At 41.0% G+C, this 17,814-nt stretch overlaps 1 protein-coding gene across 1 annotated transcript in view; it reads right to left on the bottom strand.

Moving 5' to 3' along the window:
• Nucleotides 1-364: 364 nt before the first annotated feature.
• RFT1 (RFT1 homolog) overlaps nucleotides 365-17,814 on the bottom strand; it is a 33,413-nt gene continuing 15,963 nt past the window's right edge. The window contains exons 8-12 of the mRNA XM_065408107.1: nucleotides 16,987-17,117; nucleotides 15,362-15,506; nucleotides 11,357-11,462; nucleotides 7,782-8,031; nucleotides 365-648 (exon numbers count right to left, since the gene is read on the bottom strand). Of these exons, the coding sequence (XP_065264179.1) occupies nucleotides 484-648; nucleotides 7,782-8,031; nucleotides 11,357-11,462; nucleotides 15,362-15,506; nucleotides 16,987-17,117 (797 nt within the window). The 3' untranslated portion in view covers nucleotides 365-483. The remainder of the gene's footprint in view (nucleotides 649-7,781; nucleotides 8,032-11,356; nucleotides 11,463-15,361; nucleotides 15,507-16,986; nucleotides 17,118-17,814) is intronic.

Raw genomic sequence — 17,814 nt, forward strand, 5'->3', positions numbered from 1 at the left:
TTGATAGTTGTGTAAAAGTGGGTAAAGTCTAATTCTTTGACACTGTCACCCTTGGCAGTCCCATTTGTAACAACAGGGGCGTCCCAAAAGGAAGATTTGCATCAGTGCAAGTCCTAGTTATTTCATTCTGCTAAAACAAAAAGTTAGGCAATACTGTTATGAAGGAAAAAGCTTTGATAAGAATGACAAGGAGAATTACCTGGCCCAGGATTGGTATAATTTGTGTTGGAACCTGTTATGAGTTTAAATGATTTGAAAATGGAAATAGTATCTGGTTGCCAAATATTTCCATTTCAGCTACACAGTGTCAGAAATATTCAGTGGGAGTTTCTTTTTAAAAAAAAAAAAAAAAAAAAAAAAACCAAACCTTACAAGGTGCCATTAAAACTTATCCTATGCATATTTTATATATAAAATATACCTTTGTAGCAAACATATACATACATACATACATACATAACAATTATTCCGTACATGATCATTTTAAGTTTCTTTCTTGGTATATCGTGACAGGAACTGCGTTCTAACAAAGTTAATCAGCTTGGTCTCTGTGACGAATATAGTGATAAGTGTTGCTGCGAAGCACAGAGCTCCCACAGTGATGTGAATCAGCCTTGCCAGCCAGCCTTTATCACAGCACAAGAATACCTACAAAAAAAACAAAAGTAAGCAAGCAGTTGTAGAAAGATTACTGGTAGAGAGGTGGATGCTCTGCATCAATGACAAGTAGGCTCTAATACTTCTCTTGACCACAATACCGGTACTACTGAGGTGATCATCAGGCTGCCAGTCTCAGGCAAGGCAATCAGATAGATTTGGCTAGTGTAATTTGAACCTACAAAATATTATAACTAATATTGGCCATATTAATATTTTTATAATACAATTTCTATGAAAATAAATAAGCATTTGGTTTCAGAGTAGCAGCCGTGTTAGTCTGTATCCGCAAAAAGAACAGGAGTATTTGTGGCACCTTAGAGACTAACAAATTTATTAGAGCATAAGCTTTCGTGGGCTACAACCCACTTCTTCGGATGCATATAGAGTGAAACATATATTGAGGAGATATATATACACACATACAGAGAGCATGAACAGGTGGGAGTTGTCTTACCAACTCTGAGAGGCCAATTAAGTAAGAGAAAAAAAACTTTTGAAGTGATAATCAAGATGGCTCAGTACAGACAGTTTGATAAGAAGCAAGTGTGAAAATACTTACAAGGGGAGATAGATTCAATGTTTGTAATGGCTCAGCCATTCCCAGTCTTTATTTAATCCTGTGTTGATTGTGTCTAGTTTGCATATCAATTCCAGCTCAGCAGTCTCTCGTTGGAGTCTGTTTTTGAAGTTTTTCTGTTTTAAGATAGCCACCCGCAGGTCTGTCATAGGCCTGGTCCACACTAACCCCCCACTTCGAACTAAGATACGCAACTTCAGCTACGTTATTAACGTAGCTGAAGTCGAAGTACCTTAGTTCAAACTTACCGCGGGTCCAGACGCGGCAGGCAGGCTCCCCCGTCGACTCCGCGTACTCCTCTCGCGAAGCAGGAGTACCGGCATCGACGGCAAGCACTTCCGGGATCGATCAGGGATCGATTTATCGCGTCTAGACAAGACGCGATAAATCGATCCCAGAAGATCGATTGCTTACCGCCGGGTCCGGAGGTAAGTATAGACGTACCCATAGAATGTCCAGACAGGTTAAAGTGTTCTCCCACTGGTTTTTGAGTATTATGATTCCTGATGTCAGATTTGTGTCCATTAATTCTTTTGCGTAGAGACTGTCCGGTTTGGCCAATGTACATGGCAGAGGGGCATTGCTGGCACATGATGGCATATATCACATTGGTAGATGTGCAGGTGAACGAGCCCCTGATGGTATGGCTGATGTGATTAGGCCCTATGATGATGTCACTTGAATAGATATGTGGACAGAGTTGGCATCGGGCTTTGTTACAAGGATAGGTTCCTGGGTCAGTGTTTTTGTTCAGTGATGTGGTTCAGTGGTTGCTGGTGAGTATTTGCTTTAGGCTGGGGGGTTGTCTGTAAGCGAGGACAGGTCTGTCTCCCAAGATCTGTGATATATGCCATCATGTGCCAGCAATGCCCCTCTGCCATGTACATTGGCCAAACCGGACAGTCTCTATGCAAAAGAATTAATGGACACAAATCTGACATCAGGAATCATAATACTCAAAAACCAGTGGGAGAACACTTTAACCTGTCTGGCCATTCTATGACAGACCTGCGGGTGGCTATCTTAAAACAGAAAAACTTCAAAAACAGACTCCAACGAGAGACTGCTGAGCTGGAATTGATATGCAAACTAGACACAATCAACACAGGATTAAATAAAGACTGGGAATGGCTGAGCCATTACAAACATTGAATCTATCTCCCCTTGTAAGTATTTTCACACTTGCTTCTTATCAAACTGTCTGTACTGAGCCATCTTGATTATCACTTCAAAAGTTTTTTTTCCCTCTTACTTAATTGGCCTCTCAGAGTTGGTAAGACAACTCCCACCTGTTCATGCTCTCTGTATGTGTGTGTGTATATATATATCTCCTCAATATATGTTTCACTCTATATGCATCCGAAGAAGTGGGTTGTAGCCCACAAAAGCTTATGCTCTAATAAATTTGTTAGTCTCTAAGGTGCCACAAGTACTCCTGTTCTTTAAGCATTTGGTATATACCTGATCATTGTAGAAGTTATATGCAGTAATATATCATTCACTATGCACACACAAAGTTAATTGATATACTTAGGAAAACTATTTTCTTGTTATGCATTGAGATTAAGGCTACACATCATTCCTTCATTTCTGCAACCATATATCCACCTATGTTTAAAAGACAGACGTATTGGAAATCTGGGAAAATAACGAACAGTTACCTACTTTTCGTTATTCTTCGAGATGTGTTGCTCATGTCAATTCCATTCTAGGTGTGTGTGTGCCCACATGCACAGTCATCGGAGATTTTTGCCGTAGGGTTGGCTGTGGCACCCCCTTGAGTCCTACGCTCATGTGTTGGCACATCAGGCGCCGCCAGCCCTATGCCTTCTCGGTTCCTTCTTGCCGACAACTCCAACAGAGGGGCAGGAGGATGGGTAATGGAATGGACCTGAGCAACACAGCTCAAAGAACACCAGATACGAAAGGTAGGTAACAGTTTTTTCTTCAAGTGCTTGCTCATGTTGACTCCATTCTAGGTGACTCATAATCAGTATCTATGGAGGTGGACTTGGAGTTCATGGTGGTACAGCTTGCAATACTGGTCTACCAAAGCCAGCATCTTAACAGGCAGTAATCCAAGATGAGATTCTCTGGGCCAACACTGGACAACCTTTCATCCTGTTGGCAACTGCGACGAATAACGGTGGTGACTTATGAAAAGGCTTGGTTCTCTCCATGTAGAAGGCTAGTGCCCTTCTGATGTCCAGAAAGTGCAACCTGTGCTTCCTCCTCCGATTTATGAGGTTTAGGGAAGAAGACAGGTAAGAATATGTCCTGAGTCATATGAAACTGCAGAACCACCTTGCATTGGAAGGCCAGACGCGATCGCAGTTGGACCTTGTCCTTGTAAACACCATGTAAGGCGGCTCCGAGGTAAGGGCCCTAATCTCGGAGACCCTGTGGGCAGATGTAAATCACCAAGAAAGCAACCTTTCAGGAGAGGAGGGAGCTCCCGTGATCTGCAACAGCACAAGATTTAGGTCCCACGGAGGAATGGGGCCCTACTGATGTGAGGGCCCTTGAGGAACCTGGCAGTCATGTCATGGGCGAAAACCAACCTGCTCTCGAGCAGAGGATGAAAGGCCGAAATAGCAGCCAAGTGGACCTTAACAGATGAAAGAGACAGACCCTGGAATTTAAGATGCAGGAGGTAATCCAGGATTAACTGCAGTGCGGCCCTCTCGGGTGGAATACGTTTATCTGAAGTACAGCATGTAAACCATTTCCATTTGGCCAGACAGGTTGCTCTGGTAGAGGGCTTTCTACTACCCAGCAGGACCTGTTGGACACTGGCCGAGCACAGCCGCTCATCTGCATTCAACCATGCAGCAGCCAGGCCATCAGGTGCAGCGCCATCAGGTTCAGATGTAACAGCCTGCCATGGTTCTGAGACAAAAGGTCCAGCTGGAGCAGTAGCTGTAACAGGGCAGCCACCAAGAGGTCGAGCAACATGCCAAACCAGTGCTTCCACGGCCAAGATGGCTCTATGAGGATCACTTTCGATCTGTCCTGCTTGATCTTCATGAGGACTCTAGATTAACGGCACTGGAGGGAAGGCGTACATCACAGGGAGCATCTGTCGGTCCCCCGAAATGAACAGAAAGTGTGACACTTTCTGTTGTGCCTGGATGCAAAACAAGTCCACCTGGGGAGTCCCCCACCTTTGGAAAATAATGCTGACTATCTCCCGATGGAGCAACCACACATGGCAAAACGAGAGGGTCCTGCTGAGGTGATCTGCCAAAGTTTCTCGTCCCGGGGAGGTGTGCGGCCACGAGATGAATGGCGGGCTGAACATGGATGTTCCAGACCCTGAGGGCTTCTTGGCAAAGAGCTGAGGACCAGGCTCCGCCTTGCTTGTTGATATAGAACATAGCAGCAGTATTGCCCGTCAGGACCTGAACCACCTTGCCTTTTATATGAGGCAGAAAAGCTTGACAGGCCAAGCATACTGCTTTGAGCTCCCTGACATTTATGTGTAAGGAGCGATCGCACTCTACCAATGACCTTGCATGCCCACCCCAGATCCGAAGCATCAGAGAACAGGGTAACTGATGGGGCCACGAAGGGGACTCGCCTCCAACACTGATGCGGGGGTCCAGCCACCAAGCGAGCAACAACAGGATGCGGTCCAGAACCTTGACTACCCAATCTATGTTGTGTCTGTTGGGGACACAGACCGACGCCAGCCATGCCTGTAGGGGCCTGAGATGGAGCCGTGCATGCCGGACCATGTAAGTGCAGACCGCCACAAGGCCCAAACAGCCTCAAGTACATGTGACCAGTGGTGAGAGGGTGGTCTTGCATATGTGAGATTAGGTCTGACATAGCACAGAATCAGGTTTCGGGGACGAAAAGAAAGGAAAGGAACACTTTCTGTTCGATTCCACGGCCCAAGTAGGGTCGAGGACCACTCCTATGGACTCTATGCGCTGCACTGGAACTAACATCTGTTTTTTTTCTCATTTATCAATAGACCTAAATCGTGACATGTGGAGCAAACCAGATCAAGGTGCTGCCACACCTGATGCCAAGACTGGCCCTTGATCAGCCAGTCATCGAGGCTTGGGTAAATTTGAACACCCTGACACCTAAGGTAAGCGGCCACTGGCGCCATGCACTTTGTAAATACTCTTGGGGCTGATGAGAGACCAAAGGGCAGTGCCGTGAATTGGAAATGGTGCTGGCCCAACACAAAACAGAGGAACTGTCTGTGTCCTGGGAAAATGGAAATATGTCGTTCAAGTACAGGGCGGTGTACCGGATCCAGGGAAGGGATGATGGAGGCCACGGAGGCCATGCAAAATTTCAACTTCTTGAGATGCTTGCTGAGGTGAGGTAGGTCCAGGATGAGTCTTGGGCCCCCTTTTGCTTTCAGGATTAGGAAAATATCGGGAGTAGAATCCTTTTCCCTTCATATCCTGAGAGACCTCCTCCACCAGTCCCAGCATTAGGAGGTTTTCCTACCTCCTGAGCGAGGAGTTGCTCGTGAGAAGGGTCCCTAAAGAGAGACAGGACGGAGGGGGGGCAGTCGAGAACTGTAGGGTGTAGCCCAAGGATATTGTGTTGAGCAGCCAACAGTCAGATGCCACTCGTGACCATGTCAACTGAAAGGGGCACAGGCGGGTGAGGAAAGAACAGGAGAGTGGATCCAGGTACTTGATTGGGGCGCCATCCTAGGTCACACCTTCAAAATGCCTGTCTCTGGGCCCCGTGTGTTTCAAAGGGCCAGGTTGAGCCTGGGCAATAGAGATCTGTGCTAAGGTGATTGTAGGCGGGAGGCTGGCTGGTACCAGGAGTGTGGGGACCTGTGCCTCGGTTCCAGTGATCCGTGTCTCATGGAAGGAGAGCGTGGCACCGGGAACCTGGGCCTTCTAGCTGGTGACCTATGTTGCAGGACTGGTGTCCTAGGCTATGGGGACAGGGGCAAAGTCTGTGATCCGGGGACCAATGGTGCTCCCCTGCCCTTTGGGGAGGTTCCATGATTGGCTTGCCATTGGGCTGTAGGGCCTTAGTCACTTCCAGCACCTGGCACAGCATTCGTGATACCGGTAAGCCCACCAAGGTCTTTGGTCACTTGGGCTCTCTCAGATGATGAAGGTCCCCTAGAAGCCAGGATCCCCTACCGCTCCTGGGAGTCAGATCCTTGGCTGGGGTAGGGGGTCCGACCATAGCGGTACTCCCCTGTAGCTCTGGGGCGGGCACACTGCCTGAACTAGGTCCTTTGCCCAGAGCCCCCTTCCCCTCCTTGGACAGTGCCAGGGAGCCCTTTTTCTTCAGACACTTCTTGGGCACTGGCGAGGGGGATCAGTGCCGGGAGGATCCCAGTGCCAGCAGTGCCACTACACCAATGCCGAGGTGCTAGGAGCGAAATCCGGTCAGGCGGACTCTGATGCCAGGTGCAGCGGCCTCCATCAGGAGGGCTCTCAAGTGGATGTCCCTCTCCTTTTGGGTTCTGGGCTGAAAGTTTTTGCAAATCCTGCACTTATTCTTTATATGGGATTCCCCCAAGCACTTCAAACAGCTGCTGTGAGGATCACTGAGAGGCATCGGCCTGTTGCACAACGAACGCAGCTCCAGGGTAAAGTTCCAGCTGGGACTCTAACCACTAAACTACCACTTACTTAAAAACGTACCTACAAACTATATAGAAAGGGAATAACAATGGGCTGTTAAGAACCGCTAATGCTCTTGCTATGCAAGTTAAGGTGCTCTGACCAACCGTCATGGGCAGTAAGAAAGAACTGAGAGGGAGCAGGGCTGGCGGTGCCTGATATACCAACGCATGAGCACGGCACTCAAGGGGGCACCACAGCCAACCCTTTGGTTGGCAAAAATCTCTGATGACTGTGCACCTGGGCGCGCACACACCTAGAATGGAATCGACATGAGCAAGCACTTGAAGAAGAATCTCCCTTTCCAATACAATCTCTAGTTTCTACCCCTCAGAGCCATGGAATATTCGACTTAATACATGTAATCGTTACCACAGAAAATCTGCAGCTGGACTGAACCATACCCATCTTCTACCCTAGGTAGGTGTGAATGGGAGAGGAATGCCACATACTGGGGAGGGGATGCCAGGGGGGAAAAAGAGGGAACATTTTTGTGGCAAGTTGTTTTTTTATTGATTGCTGTTTGAAGCTTTTGGGAGATTGGAGATATTGAAACAAGATCCACGAAGACTGATTAGTAGGCAGAGAACAGATGGTATGGTAAAAAATAGCATTATTCATTAATCTGTCAGACCCTGGCCACGTGGCATTGATAGATATTCTGTATACACATACTCACTCCACAATGTTTGGTAATACCCACGTGATAAATTGCATTTATCATCATGCACCTTTGTCTCATATACATATATACAATATAATCAGCCTTGCAAAATTGTAATAACATTTTATTAGCCTATGCTCATAATCTACTTGCATGCTGTTTAGTGAGATTCTGATAATGAAAAAACTAATTATATTTTCTAATTACTTGATATGAGCAGACTTTTACAAGAATGATAGTGAAATCTGAAAAACACACTCACCTCTGAAAAAACAGTGACTACTCCACTAATAATATAAACAAAAATTAGTGATGGCGAGAGTAGCAGCCCTTTCAAAGGTCTGTAAGAGCTCTCTTTGAAGTAATTGTCGATGTAGTGAATGCTGTGTGCTATTCGAATACTCATATTGAAGCAGTTTGCAAGGATAAAGCCTACACTGCCTTGCCACTGAGTCAAGAAATAAGAGACGCACAAGAATGTGAAGGACAAGGCCAGCATAACAAAATTGAACCTAAAGGAAAAAAGAGAAACAAGTTAAGCAATGTATGCAGTGAAAATATTTATCCATTAACACCTACGTCAGCAAAAGTCCCACAATTTTTTCCCCTAAAAGAAGAAACCAAATTATGGTTAATTTTGAACATAAACAGTAGGGTAGGGATCAAATTAAGATGTGCTAATAAAGAAGGCTTATTGAAGGGTGTGGAGGAAAACAAAGAAAGAGCCACATTAAGTGTGAGATTTTTATTTTTAACAGTGAACCATATATTTCTGATTTCTCTTACCAGATTTGACAGACTAATTAAGCTTGCAAAATCTGAAGATTTCTACGATATATTAAGTATCAGGGGTTAGCCGTGTTAGTCTGTATCTACAAAAACAACAAGGAGTCTGGTGGCACCTTAAAGACTAACAGATTTATTTGGGCATAAGCTTTCGTGGGTAAAAACCTCACTTAAAATTCTTAAACAAGAAGGCACATTCATAAACTTCTGTAAACCTTGGTTAAAAAATTTACTTCACTTACAAATCAGCACTTTGAAAAGATCATGCAAGTCAGCTGGTTCAGTCTAAAAATCTGTGTATGAAAAGCAAGAGTGGAAAAGTCTTGTAACAGGGAGTTGTTGCACACTGCTGAATAAAGGGCTGTTGCTAGTTTTAGCAAGGCCAGCAGTGTGTTAGCCTTTATAAACAGAACAGAACAAGATTCTGGTTTAAAAAAAAACAAAGCCAGATGGTCATTAAAACTTAATATATGAAGTGGATAGTTATAGCCTACTTAATTTCTGAGACTACATCGTTTTTTAAAATAGCAAGTATTGGGAAAGGGCTATAGTCTAAATAAAAACATTTTTTGGCAAGCGATATTAATCTATTTTAATTTGAACTAAAGTGCAGTAGTGATGTTACACACACACCACTCTCTGCAGGTGTGTAACATCTGCTAATTTTCAGCAAGCACGCATGCATTGGAACAGTCTCCCAGATTGCTGGATATGTGGTTACTCCAACATGAAGTATACGTGCAATCAGTGTGCAGAGAGCTATACCAACCATTTTGCCCCTACAGAAACTTAGATGAAAATTCACTTCACTTGGTCCAACTTCTATTTCTTTATAGTATCCATAGAAAAATATCCAGTTCATACATGATCATCCTGAATTGCAACAAGTTCATTAGTTCACAAAGTCACACCCATAATGACAGCTAAAATAGATGTGAACAAATAACTAATTCATGAAAATAGGGATTAATTCAACATTACAGCCCTAGTCTAAAAGACTACAGTGAATAACTTAAAGGCAGCATTGGTACAGCTGATAATGACAAGTCCTGCTGTCTTCCATTAGATGAGCACTCTGCAGCTGTTGTATTTCCCAATTAAGCACAGATCACGAATCTACAGCCTTAAAATGCATGTTGTACATCTGACAAAAACTGCAAATTTAAAATGAGATGCAATTAATATAGCATTTTTTCAAATCAACAGAAAATTATTATACTGTAACAGCAATTATTCTGCCATAAGGTTGTGGTTAAAATGCAGTGTATGCTGCCATATTTTTATTGCTCTGCTCTTGATGCTCAGGAGTGAAATTCAGTTTGAAATTTGACATTTCAGTAAGATGCCTAGATTGCCAAAAAGACATGATAGGCATACAGTCTCACTAAAGCAGGCAATTATCCCAACATGTTAAAAGTAAGTTTTAAAATCTAATTTTAAAGTTTCAATTGTGGGGATTATTTTGATGAAGTGAAATAAAAAGTTCACATTTGGAAAATTAAACTTTTAATTAAATTGACATTTAAAATGGATCAGTGGCTCAGACATTCAAACCTGTAAAGTCTGATAATTTAATCTAATGAAGACTTTGGTCCAAACAGTATATATGTTTAAAATATAATGTGAAAATTGTCTCTGTGTCAAGTCACATGACATACAAACTTGTTTCCTCAAGGCAGGATGTTTGCCAATCCAAAAATAGTCTCATTAATATTCTTATATTATTGCACTATTTTGACAGTCCTCTTATATTGATAACCATTTCACTTTTAAAAACCCAATATGCCACAGAATTGGAGAAATTGGGCGGGGGGGGACGGGGACAGACTAGGTTTTTCCATGAAAGAGTCCTTTGTCAAAAATTTGAAGAGACTTGAAGTTTAATGAGTCTTATGTACATTTTTTAATAAGACAGCTATTTCATGATGTATTGTAAAATCCCTGGACCTAATTAATTGATATATTGCCGAATACACACAATCTTCTGTGCTGGCAAATATTTATGTTCACTTGCCTAAAATTAATAAGGTAATAAGACATGCTGTACAATACAGTATTTAGCGCTTATATTTTTTTCTTTAAAGGAGAGTCAAATCTATAATTGAGATTGGCAAATTCTTTATAGTCAAACCCTCTCCTTGAAAAAGTTTGGAACCAAAAAAATGTTTGTAGCGCCACTTAACAGTGACCAAAGCTGGTAGTCATAAGCATTATGCATTAACCCTTCTCCCTGTCAACAAAAGCAGCCTCTTCTACACATCAGCACAGATTTCAGAAAAATAGGAAATAATTAGCAATTAAAATAGTCAAGGAAATATTAGACTATATAGACAGGAATTTCATTCATTCAGAAAAATACCCGAGATGGAATATTTTTATAACTGAAATTTTTAAATGAGATGTATTACTAAATCAGTATACTTTACAATAAAAAATATTGCTATTATGGAAAGTTATTTTTAAAACTACTCAATGTGCACACGTATGGAAACTAAGGTTTAGGATTTTTTCCCCCCCATTATTTTCTTCCATTTCATACTTTGACCAGATATGTATTCTGTGTATATAACGTTAAAACTTATACGTGCCCAAGATTATCCATCTAATCTATATTTAGACTGCTAAATAAGTAGCCTGTTTTTCAGCAGTGCTGAGGAGCTATGAACACCCTTTAACCTCAAAGGGAGGAGTGGGTGCTGGCTGCAAAGCGTAAATAAAGTCACTTACTGAAACACCTATATATGGATTTAGGTGTGTAATCTTAGGAACCAGAGGCTGAACATTTTGACCATATTTATATTAGTTGAGACTGTATCGCTACTTTAGAACTGGCACTGAAGATGGGAAATTCAAAACTGAAGCTTAAGTGGTGAAACAACAGTATGTAAAAAGGAACCTTAATTTCCAAAGTGTTCCTCCCTCCCCTCCCCCCCCCCCATCCCTCCCTCTAGGTACAGATGCACTGTAGACTGACAGAGTCGACCTGCAGTAAATTTGTTTTTCAGGAACACTTTAGAGGCTATTAATGGATCCACAAGCCTTCTTGCCTACCTGTCTACCTCCTCTTTGCACATAGAAGCAAATGTAAAACATTCTGTTACTCCATTGACAGCAAGAAGCAGGACATATAAAGAATAGCAGCGCAGGAGACTGGGACCTAAAAAATAGTAAAACAATAAATGAACCAATATTCCTATAATGAAGGCTCATGTATATACTTCTCTTATCTACTGGTACTCAAAGATCAATCCTTCAAATGTTTTCAAGGATGATTTTACCATTACAGCTACTTTTAAGTTCAATCTGTAATCTAAATTACACAGGCATGTTCCTATCAATACCACTATAAGACAATGAGTAGACTAAACAAAAAGCCAAGGACACCACTTGTAGCTCAGATCTTTTTTTCCCCATAGCCAAAAGGATATTTTAATAGTTGAGATTTCTTTAATAAAGACGAAAGCTTGTTAAATACAGCATTGTCTATTGTAGAGGACTTGGGGAATAAGTCTGAGGTCAGTCCTCAAGAGCTGGAAGCAAGTGAGACTATATACACACTCCAGCCAGGATATACTGTCATAAGAAACAGATAGCAACTGTGCTACACTGAGAGTTCCATTAATATTTTTAATGGGACAGAGGTAATTTATAAATGAGTTAAAAATTCTACACTAGTTTTGGAAATTGGTTTAATGCCTTTTAAAAGATTCTCGTGTGAACTTGTAAAGGTGAGAAAATTACAAAATGGCAGCTAACATTTCAGTTTGTTCTGGTAGCAAAAAATTAATGCTGACAAATGAACTCGTCTCCCAAAAACGGACTTAAATGATCAGGGTTATGACACTGCGCACTCTCCCTCTGTCTCAGTTCTGAGGAGTAATTTCCTGAGCAGCCACGGTACAGCACATTTCTTTGAGGTGAAGAGAAAGTCTTCAACTCTATGAAGATGCACATAAAGGCAATCAAAGTCAGGCTACAAGCACGCGAGAAAAAAGGGAAATGAAATAATTTAAAACAACTAACGGATACTCAAGGAAAATCAAGGTAGATACAAATGCCAGTGGGTCACATTTAGGAATTCACTTTCATAGGACCCAATCCTGTGAATATACTTGAGAGTGACTTAACGCACATATGTAGTCCTCCTGAAGCGAAGAGGCTAATACCTTAAGTACAGTTAATGTTTGATAGATTGGGCCCACAGTGAGTAACACCCTTTTTCATTTCCCCTTAACTGACGCTAAATGTAAAGCAAGTGATGCTAGCAAGGGGATAGAAAATGCTCTCTTGATAAAGAGGGCTAACTGCTGCTATTCTATAACAACCACCCACTTTCAGAATTTTCATTTTCCTGAAATTAATAAAAATCTAAGCGGATTAGTGATAAAATATGTACTCAGAACAGATGTATTGACAACTGATGCAAGTCATGTTTCTTTATTGCTAAAAATTCTTCATAAAAACCAATGTGGGCTTCCAGACATGCATCTTAATCTGTCAAGAGCCCAAAGTTCTTGAGGAACAGGTGATAATATTTAAGTGCTTATATTTATTGCTCATTCCTCTTTGACTGCATTTTGCACCATACTATCAAATTTCAGATTAAGGGACAACAGAAGCAACAGCAATTGTTACAAGCCTGTGTCCGACCAACCTCCTTAAAGATAAAAGTAACAAGGGTCTTCATGGAGCTACAATGTCTCTCAAATTAATTATCTTGAAACTGAATAAGGTAATTGCAACTTTCTCCCTGTTATTCAATTAGCGGTATTCAAAAGACAACATTTCACACTATAAAGCTCCTATATATTCCATGTAATAAATTGTGTTGTAAGGGTTTCCATTTTCCTTGTAATTTTTCAGTATTAAAGACATAAGTGTTTGTCAGTCAGAATATTAATATCCCATTGTGGCACTGTCAGTGTCTCCATATTGAAGTGAAATGTCTCAGGATGGCTAGCCCTTTAATTGGAATTGCACCCAGCCTCAACTGACAGATCAGCTACCTCCCAACTGAGAGAGATCAGCTAGGGATCTCAGTTGGGAAGAGACCTGCCAGGAGTGGGGAGGCTCTGGCAGTAAACCCATGGGTAGGGTGGGGGAAGGAAAGTTACAGGAAGCAGGTTGGCACCTATATCAGGCACTGGAGCAGGGTGACTCTCAAGCAATAGTGGCCAATAGATTGCTAACATGTAGGGAATGCATAGGCCCCTGCAGCAGATCCCAGATTAGGGGCAGGGACAATTGATGTGTTGATTTTGTGTTAGGTAGAAGAAAGCTACGAGAAAAAGGACTTGTACCAGTCTCTAGGACTAGTGTCAATTCTTCCAGGGCTAGGAAGAGAGGCCAACAGCCTATAGAAATTATTTTCCAGTTGTATGTTTTACCCTTTAACATGTAAAGCTGCACTGACAGTGTTAAACCACCAAAGGATCAATTTTATACCCAAATCGCCCCCAGTGATTACTACTGAGACAGTGATTACTGTTTTGAATAATCTAACTGCTTTGAATAATACTTATGATTGCCACAGACCTGCATCATAATTTTATAGATTTACAAATAATGGTATGCTCAGTACAGAAGCAGTTTTCAAACAAATGTTTTTGCTAGTCTTAAAAAAAATAAAAATAAAAATAAAAAAAATGCCACACACACGAGACACACACAAGACAAACACACCCCTCTTTGTATTGTTAACAACTCTGGCATTTTTATCACGAGTCTCATAATACTTGGCGTTTTCTTCAACCGTTGGCTCCTGGAATCATGTAATTAAGCAAGCACCTCAGCTTTTCATGTTTAAAAATAAGTAAGTTTGTAGCCCTCATGATTACAAAGAAAGATTTAAGAACATGACCCTAAAGATTCAGAAGCTTGAAAACCAATAAAAAGAACCCACAATCTATTTTTTATTGGGACTGGGGAGGACTGACTCATGATTTTTGATCTCTTGGGGTTGGTAATACTGCATTATGGAATAACCAAACGCACATTATCTTTTAAAGTAACTTTCAACAATGGGAAATCTTGAAAAAAAATTATGTGATCACTAATTAAACTCTCCAGCAGATTAAAACTGAAGATAACTACACCTCTACCCCGATATAACGCGACCCGATAGAACACGAATTCAGATATAACTCGGTAAAGCAGCGCTCCAGGGGGGCGGGGCTGCGCACTCCAGCGGATCAAAGCAAGTTCAATATAACACGGTTTCACCTATAACGCAGTAAGATTTTTTGGCTCCCGAGGACAGCGTTATATCAGGGTAGAGGTGTACTTTATATATTATTTATATATATAAAGAGCTTGAATACTAAAAACCAAATTCTGGACTCAAATAGACAAACTAACCTACAGGCCTCCATGGGAGCTGAATATACATGCACAAGGGAGGATTTTGGCTCTAAATCCCTGTCAAATGTGATTTGAAATGAAGGAGATCAAACCCCACAACAATAGGTTATAATGGAAATCTACAGCTGCACTGATGAACTGCACACACACAAAATTGTATATAAAATGCATCTGTAACACCATTCTCGTAAAGATATTATAAATATACCAGTTAATTGCTACATAAGTCTGAAAATGCAACATATGGAACGCCGCCCCCCCCCTCCCAAAAGGATTACCCTGCAAAAAGAATAAAATAGAACCCTACAAATTATTAGCTTCAAATGTGTCTACAGCCAAATGTAATTACACAGTGCTTCTAAGCAATGGTCTATCTTCCATAGCAGTTCTCAACAGCTACCTGGCAAGTTGGTTCCCTAGTGCCATTAAATTCTGAAATTAGGTGTGCATAACTGAACAAATGGATGCAGCGGATTATCCAAAGTGAGGTCAGTGCATGATACTGTAGACTGCAATACAGAAACTCCGTGGGATTTTAAGTACTTCAGTTTCTCATGCACAAGCAGATAGAAGTACCTTTCTACTTATCAGATAATTTTGCTCGACTGACAACATGTGTGATTTGTAAAATAACTCAATAAATCTGCATCTTCTGTTCAGAAAGATTTCTAAAACTGGCAAAAAGTGATTAGTTACCTGATCCTGAACTGAGCATTGAACCTCCATAAATATCCAGAGCCAGTTGAGAATAGGCGTAGCCAAAAACTGTAATGCTCAGGCCTACCAGAAGCACGAGTTTTAACAGTGACTCCAACACTGCTGCAGCCATTGCAAGATCATCCTGGGAAAAGAATTTCATGATCTACATGAATCAGAAGCTACAGAATTCTGCAGTTTATTTTGATGGACATTTTCACAAAGAATTACTTTTAAAAAAGAACAGCATTTTTCTACTGCTTTAGAGAGATGGTAAAATATTCATTAAGTTTTGAGTTATCCTTATACATTTTGTGTACAAACATATGCACTTTCAATCTTAACATACCGGTCATTTACCTAGCGTTTTATATGTTCAAAGCTCTGTACACTACATTATGCCTCAATGAAGTAGTGGTAAACTGAGAAGGGCAAAGTATTTTCCTAAGGGCACAGTGATTGAGTGGCAGAGGCAGGATTTTTACTGCTGTGCAGGAACATAGCATTTGCATACCAGAACAGTCCGTTAACTCTAGTGTCCCTTCCGTAGCATCGGCCTATACTAGATAGGTGACAGAAATGTGAAAATGTATAAGGCACTTGGCCAATTATACAATATGAACATGAGAAAATATACATTTGTTACCCCATGCACCAATCAAATAATGCCCTGAAGCAAGAGATTTTATTAACCCTGTTTTATCATGTGTACCAACAAGTACTACTGAAAATAAAATATCCAATTATATTATTTGTAAACTCCAGAGGCTGAACTTTATGTTTTATGAAGTATTCCTTACATAGACTTGCATCTATAATTCACTTCCCTTGTTCTATTGTTATTTACCACCATGAAAAAGCAGTACAAGGCAGTTTTTACTATGCACTTCATAATCTCAAATAGCTCAGTTACAGTCTCATCTGATTAGTCTCTTTTCAAAGCTGGGGGGGAAAAAACCACTATTTTTTTAAGCGTAGTAAGTGGCAATACGACTATATAGAGTTCCATATATTTTCAAAGCACTGCACAAAGTAACTAGGAGCGTTTTTGACAGTTAACCTAGAATAAGACAACCTGAATGGTGTGTGTGCGCAAGTGAGTTGAGTGAGGTTTATGTAAAAAACTATTTCGCAGTGTATTAACATTGAAGCTAACATTCTGGGAAATACCATACTATAGAGTTTTGTTCCCTTTATTCATTTTTACTTAAGGATGTAAGAGTGGCCATTCTGGGCCAGACCAATGGTCCATCTATCCCAGTAACCAGTCTTCCCATAATGGCCAGTGCCAGATGCTTAAAAGGGAATGAACATAGCAGGGCAATAATTGTATGATCCATCCCCTTTCATCCAGTGCCAGCTTCTGAAACACCTAGAGCATGGGGTTGGCATTCCTGACCATAATAGTCATCGATGGACCTCTGCGGATGTCTGTGTTCTTACTTCTACAGTCTTTGAGGAACACATTTTTGCAATGACTTTCCCACCCTTTCTCTTCCCCTAAATATTAAAGGAAAAACTTACTCCCTTTAGGAGCGAGTAGATTTTTATGATTAGTTCTTTACTTATTTTAAAGCACAGTTCTATAGCAGATGTTTACTAATTTAGAATTACACTCAACCTACTTGTTTCTGTAGCTTTACATCCGTCCCTCTTTCCAGCACCTTAGCAAAGAAAATGTAAAAACTCTCCTCTATTGGCAAAAAGATAAATCTAGCCACCAGAGAACCGAGGTTATTTACTATGTCATACACACCTTAAACAAAACAAAAACAAAGAAACCATATATTAAATTTTATAAAATATTTTATTTTCAGCTTCCTAGTTCTAGATCTTAAAGTTACGTGCACACAAACTCCTTTTGAGCTGGCATTTCTGGTGAATGGTCATAAATAAAACAGCACTTTGTCTCACAATATATAGAACACCACTTTTAAAAGAAGCAGGATTCCTATCCATAAGGATTTTGGACCTAAACATACTGATAACAGTAAGCCGCTGGAATTACAAATCTCATTTTTGGACAGAAAAATTAAGTTTCACTCAAACTTGTCTATGTGCAAATATGTAATGCCCCTCAAATTATATTAACATTAGCAGGGGATGACTGTAGGAAAAACTCGTTGAGATACGATCAGTAGACACCGTAGAACAAATGTTGTTTCACTGAATGGGTACAAGATCAGGACTTCAATAACTCAAAAAAAGGGGAATAGCCATCTTCAAATGCAAGGTCCTTTTTTGTTTTCATTCAAACGGAAGAATTTTATATAAGCTACCAGAATGACACTCTACAGCACTCTAACAATTCTACCCCCAATAAGAAGTTGACTAGGGTCCAATCTTGCAAAAACTACTGTTCATTACTACAATGTGACTACTCACAGTGTATTAAGTACATACATAACTCTTTTCAGGATCATGACCTATGAATGAAATAATGGTCCTAGTTA

Source organism: Emys orbicularis, chromosome 7, assembly GCF_028017835.1.
Source record: "Emys orbicularis isolate rEmyOrb1 chromosome 7, rEmyOrb1.hap1, whole genome shotgun sequence".
NCBI classification, from domain to species: Eukaryota; Metazoa; Chordata; order Testudines; family Emydidae; genus Emys; species Emys orbicularis.